Source organism: Lolium rigidum, chromosome 5, assembly GCF_022539505.1.
Source record: "Lolium rigidum isolate FL_2022 chromosome 5, APGP_CSIRO_Lrig_0.1, whole genome shotgun sequence".
Taxonomy (NCBI): Eukaryota; Viridiplantae; Streptophyta; class Magnoliopsida; order Poales; family Poaceae; genus Lolium; species Lolium rigidum.
In genome coordinates this window covers 240,387,954-240,398,064 of record NC_061512.1, presented here as the reverse complement: position 1 = coordinate 240,398,064, position 10,111 = coordinate 240,387,954, and the positions used below count along the sequence as shown (strand labels likewise).

The 10,111-nt window shown below is 45.2% G+C and overlaps 2 protein-coding genes across 6 annotated transcripts; one reads left to right on the top strand and one right to left on the bottom strand.

Moving 5' to 3' along the window:
* The first annotated feature begins 1,452 nt into the window (after positions 1–1,452).
* Positions 1,453–4,112, top strand: LOC124652759. 5 transcript variants are annotated; one of them, XR_006987752.1, is made up of 5 exons: positions 1,453–1,931; positions 2,023–2,326; positions 2,613–2,673; positions 3,063–3,213; positions 3,690–4,112. XR_006987752.1 is itself a non-coding variant. In XM_047191799.1 (2 exons), exons 1-2 carry the CDS (start codon positions 1,690–1,692, stop codon positions 2,093–2,095), a joined length of 315 nt encoding a protein of 104 aa, XP_047047755.1. In that variant the 5' UTR covers positions 1,458–1,689; the 3' UTR covers positions 2,096–2,467. The 5 variants fall into 5 exon arrangements, 1 of the variants encoding a protein (XP_047047755.1); XR_006987750.1 differs by having other exon boundaries at positions 2,023–2,345; XR_006987751.1 differs by lacking the exon at positions 2,613–2,673 and having other exon boundaries at positions 1,455–1,931.
* Positions 4,113–6,598: 2,486 nt separating this feature from the next.
* On the bottom strand, positions 6,599–7,414 carry LOC124654662. Its single transcript, XM_047193655.1, has one exon. The coding sequence runs from the start codon at positions 7,332–7,334 to the stop codon at positions 6,864–6,866; it is 471 nt and encodes a 156-aa protein (XP_047049611.1). The 5' UTR covers positions 7,335–7,414; the 3' UTR covers positions 6,599–6,863.
* Between the last annotated feature and the right edge of the window lie 2,697 nt (positions 7,415–10,111).

Here is a 10,111-nt window from a genome sequence, read left to right as displayed (position 1 = left end):
GATTGAGTACGGTGCTATTACCAAGGGTGTCTCGTCAATCATTGAGAAGGAATTTGATGCAGCAATTGGTCATTCACACAGTACCAACCAACCAGGAGGCCGGAGTCAAGGTGGAGAAACTATCTTGTCGAGGGTGTGAAGCACTATGGTGGCTACTTCATAGTTCATATGATGACTATTTCAAGTTGAAGAGGCATTGTGGTGGGCTACTTGGGTTGTTTTCTATTCAGAAGTGCACTGTTGTTGTCTAGATGCTTACCTATGGAGCTGCAGATGATCAAACTGATAAGTACATTCGCATGGGTGAACCACATGCCTTGCTGACACGTAATGTTTTTTTTCTTCTTTTTTTTGCTTCTGTGGTGGCAATGTTTACAAAAGAATACAGGAGAGGACCAAATGCTCAAGCCTCAAGGCACAACATAATTGATATCTAGAAGTTTCCCAGGATGCTTGAAAGCATCGGTTGTTTGTACTTGAATGGAACAATTGTTCATATGCTTTGCAAGGGCAATATAAAGGTCATGCTGGTGAGGCAACGACGACACCTAGAGTCATGCCATCCTTTTTCTGGTATGGTAGGGTCCCACAGTATTAACATGCTTCAACGATCTCTGGTGTTTGTGAGGCTTGCTGAAGAAAATGCTCGGGAGTGCAACTATGAAATCAATGGTCACCACTACTCCACTAGGATAAGGAATACTATCTAGCTAATGGTACAATATCCTCCATGGGCTGACATTTGTGAAGATTATTTCTAACGCACGAGTAACAAGAAATCTCTCTTTGCACAACAACAAGAAGGTGTGAGGAGGGATGTGGAACGGGCATTTGAAATGCTCCAAGATCGTTGAGCAATTGTTCACCATCCGGAAGGACTTGGTCTTCGCAACCGCGGGAGGCCATGGTTGCTTGTGTCGCCATGAACAATATGATTGCGGGGATGAGCATGATCTAACTCGCCAATATTGATATTGATTTAGAATTTTTGTACATGTATGTGCATCAACAATTTCAAGACAATTTAGTCGAGCACACGATGGATACATCAAGGCAACCAATGGTGCTAGCTCTCTATTTGCGAATTTGGATCATTGAATTTAAACTACATAATTTTACTCACTTGAATTATTGTTGATTTCCTTTGCACTCAAATATTTATGCTTGAATTGATATTGCTGAATAAGTAGTTGTTCAAAATCGGATTGCGAACATCGAGTTTGGCAACTTTAGAAGTGGACAAATGGTAGAACACCCTTGGGAAAGTACGAGGCTGATGTGCTTAGACAGAAAAGTGACGGAGTAAAATTAAACTGAGATTTTTCAGCGGAGCAGAGCAGTATTGGTATTTTGACTGTTAAATTATTAAATTATTACGTATTGTTGTGAGCTACTACTCTCACTAGGACTGAGTCGTGTCTAGCTGGACAAGAAACAACGAACATCGAGTCGACTAGTTAATTGTTCTTTCCCCATTTCCCTGTGCTTGTGAGCTGTCGAGACAGGAACGGAAATCCCCATCGTGTCGTCGTCCTCCTCCCGCAGGCATCTCTTCCTCCTGCTGGCTGCGACCCCGCGGCTCCCCACGATTCCTTCGCTTCCAGCTCGAGGCCAAGCTCTGCTCTCTCTCTCTCTCCTCCCTCCGATCCATTCCCCGTGTTTTCATTTCTTCCCAAGAGAAAGGGAGGCATGGAGTCCGATCCCAACAGTAATCAGGAGCAGCAGCACCGCATCTTGTTGCCTAGTGATACTGATAGTGCAACAGCAACAGAAGCAGCAGCAAAGGCCGACCACGGCGAACAAGATGCCGATCTCGATCTGGATCCCGTTGTGATTGAAGGAGAAGAGGTCAAGGTGGAGAAGAAGAGGAGTAGCCGGAAAGTGCGGTTCAACGACTGCAGCCTCACCCAGGTCCTCGAGTTCCAGCCAAGGTACCCACTGACCCTCCCTCCTTTCACCCTTAATCTCATCAAGCGAGCGACTCCTCTCCGCGGTACAATATACTAATTCTTGTTTTCACAGCACCCAGGAGGACGCCATTTCCCTGTGTGCCCAGCTTTGCACTTGGCTCTGTGGACAGAGGCCAGAAACATAGGCATGCATGCCTGCTTCAAGGAGAAGAGGTCAAGGTGGAGAAGACAAGGAGTATATGCTTGTGTTGATTCTTGGAGTTCACTCATATGGCAACAGCAAGAAGCCGGAATTTAGCTGAATGAGGGATGGAGGGATGGTCAGAGATACAAAGAAACATGCATGGATGTGTATATGTATGGTCGCTCCATTTCCTCGCAGGCATCCAGCTAATGCCTTTGCCTCAGTTTTGGTGGTCAGTGTAACTCCATCTTGTGAGTGTAGTCAATCAATTCGTTACATCACTACCTTGTTGTTCCTGCTAGTTTGCTTCAGCTGTATTAGTCCTTTTAGATATATATCTGTATAAAGAAAGGAGCCACACCCTGCATGGACAGTCATCAATCGTTAAATATTTATTCTTTTCATAGCTCAGTTTCTGTCTCCAGCCTACCCTTACGATCTAGTAGCAATTATAACATCTTCTGATGACCAAATTAGCTGCTATAAGTTCTTGGCTAACACCTGTGTATGATCTGTAGGGCAAGTTTTTGTGTGATTCATTTACTCTGCTTCAACTTGAGTAACTAATTCTTCTATCAGGTACCATATGTCTTTGATCCTGTAATGAAGAATGGTGCTTTGGAACGCTAAAATGGCATCTTTTTTTTCCTGTTATTGGTTATTGGTCCTCCATGTTCGTAACCTACATGTTCCAAATTTCGTCCCCTCTGCACATCTAAACATGGTTAAATTGGCAATCACACTGTAGAACTACTACAGAGTTTTGGCAAACATTGTGGGTATGTTCTGCTGGGAGCCATAATTTTTCAAAAGTTCTGTGCTAAATTGTGGAGTGGCACACTTCTCGCCGTGGACAAATCCTCCGCCGCACTATGTGACGAATAAATCATCCGGCAGAAGTTTGGCAATAATAAGTTTATATATAAATTCCACATTGCTAGTACTCATCATGTCTAAAACTTATGCAGAACGGAAGATGACACCAAAAGCGCCTTCAATAATAGAAAAATATAAGGAAACTTCCTCAAATTTGATGGTAGTGGCCAAAGGAGATGGTGGTCAAACCATGGGCAAAGAGGAAGAGATTGAGGGAGGCACTCCTCGTACAATAGATGCCAGGTACGGAACCTCAAGCTTGAATGGACCATATAAGCATAAGAATTAAGAATAGCATATGGAGGGGGTTTTGTGCCACCTACTTCCTGATAATTGTGCATTGAATTCAATCCCTACCGATACATGTTAGTTTCTTGCATTGAGATGATAACATACACAGTGTACTGCCGTAACCATGCTTGGGCCAAAAGAGTTCTCAAGGTTTCAGATCAATAGACTACTTGTTTATTTACCAATTGTTGTGGAGTGTTAGGCCTATTTAACGTCAGGGTTCAGTTCATTGTTACTGAATATGTGTACACCTTTGTAGGCTTTATTAGCCATACTGCCATAGCATTGCAATCACTTGTAAATAACTGATCAGGTTCCTGGCTAGCAATAACCAGTAACTGCTGTTTGATTGACAATCATTGTCTCTCTCTTAGAACTCACACATTGTTCCGAGCACTTCTTCACTAGTCACTTTCCTATGATTTCAGGAATGTTTCATGCCAGTGTACATCTTACAAGCCCTGTTTTGACATGAGCATTGCTGGCAGTCCATGTCCGGCCCCACGCGAGGTCAGGTGATCTGCAGCTACCAATATGATAGTGGAGCTTCACAGAAAGGCAGAGGATAAAGAACAGCAGGATACCTGATGCAAATATGCCTGGTTAAACTCCCAAAGTTGGGAACCTGCAGGCCGCAAACCAGTAGTAGTTACTGAACTCTGTTAAAAACATAATCGTCTTGGTGCCTTGTCTAGCTATTTTACCTTCTGACAGGTTGCCTGCTCGTGGCTGTTGTAAGGTCATTGTAAACCCCAGACTGTTATTTTGATAATCTTCTGATTTTGAAAATTCTGTGGCACTGCAGCTGCAAATCAATTTTGTGATGTGAGTGAACACAAGCTGTTTCTGGAATTATGGTTGGTTGATAATGTTTGCGGAGTATTCCGATTTTTTTTTTGCGAAGTATTTAGCTGTTGCTGCCTTTATTCGACAAATTGTTTGGTGGCATAGCAAGTGAACAGTCTGTGTGTTTTTGTATTAAATGGGCATATGTGAGTAGATAATAGTGTGAATTAAGGTAGGTTCATGACGCTGGAATAGCTGGTGCTCTCTTAGAAAAGCCAAAAGCTTTCATTTCGTCAGGTTTCTTCCTTTCAGGTACTAAAAAACGTACCCCAACATCCTTTTTTGGGACGGAGCAAGTAATTCCAATCTGCAACATCTGAGCATTCTCAGATTTGAAGTTTTCAACCAAAGAAACGCATGGTGTGCACTAACTCTCAACCAATTGTTCTGATCTGTGAACAATCAGACAAAGGTAACACCGTGCATGTGAAATACTCCAGAATGGATGATATATACCAAAGCTAACCATTATTGGACAGAGAGAGTAGTATGGATGATGAACACCAACGCTATCCATTTGGAGATCTGAGGTGTGAACATTATCAGGCAAGGACAATAACATCCATGTAGCCCCGCGCAAAAACAAAAAACAAAAAATAACATCCATGTGAAATTCTGAAGTGTAACCAGTAATGCGGGGTACCAGTGCATTAACGAACTGGTTATGCTCAGGCAAACGACCAGATCAAGTTAGAGGTACGAATAGGCAGTGCAAAGATTATCGGGTAAAATAGTGCATTGGGATTAAAACCCCTGGTACATAGGCCAACATATAAAAATGGGGCCAAAGCGCAATCCTGAGAAACACTGTACACTGTTGTCCATGACAAAGAACCTGTCTTGAACATCTTTGATTTTGTACGCTGTTTCTAGAGTTCTGGTTGGCCGATAATGTCCATGGAGTATTTAGCTCTTCTGTATTTTTTGCAAAGTATTATATCTGTTGCTACATTTGTCATGCCAAGTGAACAGCCTAGGTGTTGTTTTTGTTTTCAATGGGGATATGTGAGTAGATAGTAGTGCGAATTAAGTTCGGTTCATGAAGCAGGAATAGCTGGTGCTCCCTTCTTCATCAAATACTTAAAAGTTAAAGCCTGTCATTTCATCTGTCTTCTTTCTTTCAAGCACTCAGAAAAGCAAGTTTCTCTAGACACCTTGGAAAAGATCACTGACGAGCTCAATTTCAAGTATAGTTGCAATCTGCAACATCAGGTAACATTGGCACATGTGACAGATTTCAAGTTTTTAACCGAAGCAACGAATGATGTAGAACAACTAACCATTTACATGCAGTGACAACCACATCCATGTTAAAAAGCAATGGATGAAATACACCAACTCTAACATCTGGCATTCTGATGTCAGAACAATAACATCAGGCAAGGATTATTTTAAGGTAATATCCAGCAGGCAACGACCAGACCAAGCTATTGTTTTGGATAGCTACTCATAGGTAGGCAGTGCAAAGCTTATCAAGCAAACTAATTGTTGGGAATGACATCCTGACTTTCTTGGGCGAACGCGCAACCCTATGGGATCCTGTCAATGTCAAAGACCTTGCCTCGAACATATGGAAGATGAGAATCAAGTGCCATGGGGTACTTCTTGCATCAACAATGTTTCCTATCAAATTAGTGATGTGAATGATGTAATCTTCGCTTATTTATATGCTTCTCAAAGCAGTACATTCTTACAGAAATATGCACACACACAAAATGCTAGCATTCAGCATTTGTGGACGCCTTCTCCAAACCTAATTTACTCATGTGAAGCTTGTCACTCTTGAAATGGTTCCTGAATTGCTTCTTATAAGAATTTTGGTTGTCTAAGTAATGGCATTATGATAACAAATGCAACAGGACTAGCAACTTTTGGTCTTCTAAGGCTATCATTATTCTAGTGCTAATGTTTGTAGATATGGAAATGGAACTCTGAAAGAAGAATAGATGAAAATGATGAACAGGTCAACAGTGGACGAATTCACTCGAATGTTACTCCAATACCAATATACTACTCTTACATGCTTCCTCTTTCCTCCTAATATTCAACATTTCATTTTTGAAGACTACCAGCACCCTTGCCTTAAATCTTCCATTCCCTCAAATCCAAGATCATGACCAAATACCTACAGAAGTCTGGTCAGAGTTATAACAGCATTTGCAATGGAGGAGAACCAAGCACTGGCTTGGTGGCTTGAGCTCACGATGGTTAGCTCGCCCACGAATTAAACGGGGTGCTATCCAGGGCGCATAAATCCGCCGCTGGAGAGGTCTCATCTTCTACCTAACAACGGACAGCCAAGGGAGGGATTCATCCCCATTTGGTCAATGTAGAATTTGCAATGGTAGCAGCTAAAAACATACCTCAGGAAACGTGTACATGGAATTTGATAACATCTTTTACCCAGCACTTTCTAGGATGTTGATTATCATTTCTAACAATTCAGAATGGAGACCAGTTTAAAGCATCACCAAGCATTCGAATCCAGTAGTATGAGAAAGAAATTGAAATGCAGAAAGTATATGCCGAGCTGCAACCAAGAATACATCAAATGTACAGAGCAAAACAAACAAACAACAGGGGTAAATGGCAAAGGGGTTCCATATTACATCATCCACACGCTCCACATCCGAAAGGAGACGAGAGTTTGAGGAGCAGCTCTAAGTTTTGCCGATCAAATTCATTATTCTTTCATCAAAACCGTACCATGAAACGGAAGCTTGCGGCGTGGTGGAAGGCCGCACGTTTGGGCCGGCTTACGGGATGTCCCATGGCTTGGGCTCGGGGAGGGCGACGACCATCCCCTGGTGCTCCTTGCCGAGCACGACCTGGCAGCCGAGGCGGGCGTGCTTGTTGAGCTCCCGGTTGCGGGAGGCGCGGGTGAGGACGTAGCGCTCCTCGTAGGAGGGCGGGGGCAGCTTCTCGAGCCACTCCTGCGCGATGTGGACCTCGCACTCGGCGGAGCAGGCGTCGATGTCGTCGAGGCGGTGGGAGGCCGGCTCGATGAGCTCGGCGTTGGCGAGCGCGCGGAGGAGGGTCTGCCCGGCCAGGCCGACCACCTCGCGGCGCGCGCCGTCCAGGTCGATGGCGAGGACGCGCACGATGCGGTCCGAGACCTTGGCGGAGGAGGGGGCGGGGGCGGCCGGGGAGACGGCGCAGAACGGGCGGGAGAGGGCGGGGGCGAGGTGGAGCTGGAGGCGGCGCAGGGCGCGCGCCGCGATCGCCATGGTTAGGGTTGGTGTGGGGGAGAGATCTGAGGTGACGATGGGGAATGGAGAGGGTGGAGGTGGTGGACGTTGGGGACAGAGTGAGGATGCCTGCCACTGAAGGGTGGGCCTGCTGTTGGAACTTTGTGGGTCCAGCTGTCTGTGTCGCCACTTGGACCGAAAAATGGAGCCATCGAAAGGCCACCAGTCACCAGTGTCCCGAGACACACACACAAAAAAAAAGAACGATTCCACACTTAAACGTCCTAGGCATCCATCCTGGGAACCGGCCGTGGTCGGTCGAGATGGTGCTCCTCCCGGCGTGCGGGGCGCTTCCTGCCCTCCGCGGCGACGACGATTAGCTGCCTCTCCTCTGCGGCGGTGTCGCTTGGCTACCTCTCCTCTGCGGCGTCGGTGCTCGGCTGTTTGGAGCCGGCTCAGCGTGACAAAGTGCGGAGGAGGAGGAAACGTTGGCACGAAACCCTCCTTTCCATCCCGCCACAATTTCTTCCTGTGTGGCAGCTCCCTTTTCCCCTCTCGATTTGGCCCCTCGATTAGGTTCGGGTGTGCTTGATGGAGTCATTTTTGCCTTGGGCCGCTGATGGCCTTTCGATGTCACATGTTTGCCGAATGGTGCAGCGTGCCATGCCGTGGGCATGTCACCTGATCTATGTCCCAAAGTAACAAGACCATCTTCAAGGCAGGCAACCTATTTTGTATGCTGGTGATTTGGTGTCTCAATGCATAGCTGTGGATGGAAAATACGGCTCAATGTTGTCATCTACTCCCTCCATATCAAAATATAAGATGTTTTAGATTACTTAAATAGTATAGTATTACAAAGGGAGTATTTTCTAATATGTTTAGTTTTTGTGTTCAACATGATTCAAAGTCAATCTCGGTCGGTTTTGCTTGGACGTGGAAACCTCTTGTGTCCTCCCTTGTCCTCTCCCTAGCCCGCCAATTGGCGTCCCATCGGCAGTCCACTCACCCCTTCTCCTAGAAAATCCCACCCTCAGCACCCATCGCTGGCCCACAATTGGCCATTTGACACCGTCTCTGACACCCGCCGCCACCGCCGCGACTTTGTCCATGTTTCGGGGACGTTTATCGAGCGAGGTTTGCATTTGCCGATTAGGATGTTTGCATTTGGCGATTAGGATGTTTGCATTTGGCGTTGCGGGTGATCTGCTAGATGAGTATTTGCGGATGAGCGAGTCCAACTACCTAGAATCAATGTACAGGTTCTACAGAGCGATGGTTGTTGTGTTCGGGGAAGAATAATGTGGCACGGCCCTTTTATTGTTAATCAACGCTTCCATATGGTTTGCTGGGATGCTTGGTAGCATAGACTGCATGCGCAGTGGAAGAACTTTCCATTTGGTTTGCACGGGCAGTACAAGGAACATTCTGAGGGGTGCATAGTCATACTTGAAGCTATGGCTTCACATGACCTATTGATTTGGCACTCCTTTTTTGGAATGGCTAGCTCACATAACGACATCAACGTGTTGCAGCACTCTACGGCGTTCGATAGGCTTGCAGAAGGCAAGTTCCCTATTCTCCAGTTTGAGGTCAATGACAACCAGTATGACAAGGGGTACTATCTAGCATATGGCATCTATCCACCTTGGGCTAAATTGGTCAAGACAATCCAGAATCCTGCCGACGAGAAACCATCAAGATTTGCTAAACAGCTAGGAAAGATGTCGAGCGGGCATTTGCCATGATCGAGGTTTGTTGGGCTATTGTTCAGTACCGTGCTAGCACAAGGAGCATTCAGACCATGTGGGAAGTGATGACCGCTTGTGTGATCATGCACAACCTGATTGTTGAGCAAGAGCGAGGTGATTCACTATTTGAAATAGATCTAGAAGGGCTGGGGCAAGTTGGTTGATCCCCATTATGGTTTGGCAACATTCTAGGATATCCTCAGTGTGATCATGACATCCATGATCATACAATTCAAAATCAGCCTCAAACTAATTTGGTTCAGCACATGTGGGAACATGCTGGAAACAAATAATGTTGGGAACAATGAAGAATACCCTCTGAACTACTTTGTCTCCTTTGTTGATATTTTGATTTCATTTGCTTCATGAACTATGTTATATGATTTTCATACAAACTATTTGTGTAATAAAGATTGCATATTTATGTGTTTTATCAATTTTTTGAGATGATTGTATGGCCATGGACAGCTCATTGATGGCGTGTATTTCACACGTACGTTGGGCAACCCCAAGAGGAAGGTATGATGCGCACAGCAGCAAGTTTTCCCTCAGAAAGAAACCAAGGTTTATCGAACCAGGAGGAGCCAAGAAGCACGTTGAAGGTTGATGGCGGCGGGATGTAGTGCGGCGCAACACCGGGGATTCCGGCGCCAACGTGGAACCTGCACAACACAACCAAAGTACTTTGCCCCAACGAAACAGTGAGGTTGTCAATCTCACCGGCTTGCTGTAACAAAGGATTAACCGTATTGTGTGGAAGATGATTGTTTGCGGAGAAAACAGTAAAAACAAGTATTGCAGCAAATTTGTATTTCAGTATTAAAAGAATGGACCGGGGTCCACAGTTCACTAGAGGTGTCTCTCCCATAAGATAAAAGCATGTTGGGTGAACAAATTACAGTCGGGCAATTGACAAATAGAGAGGGCATAACAATGCACATACATGACATGATAAGTATAGTGAGATTTAATTGGGCATTACGACAAAGTACATAGACCGCCATCCAACCGCATCTATGCCTAAAAAGTCCACCTTCGAGTTATCATCCGAACCCCTTCCGAGTA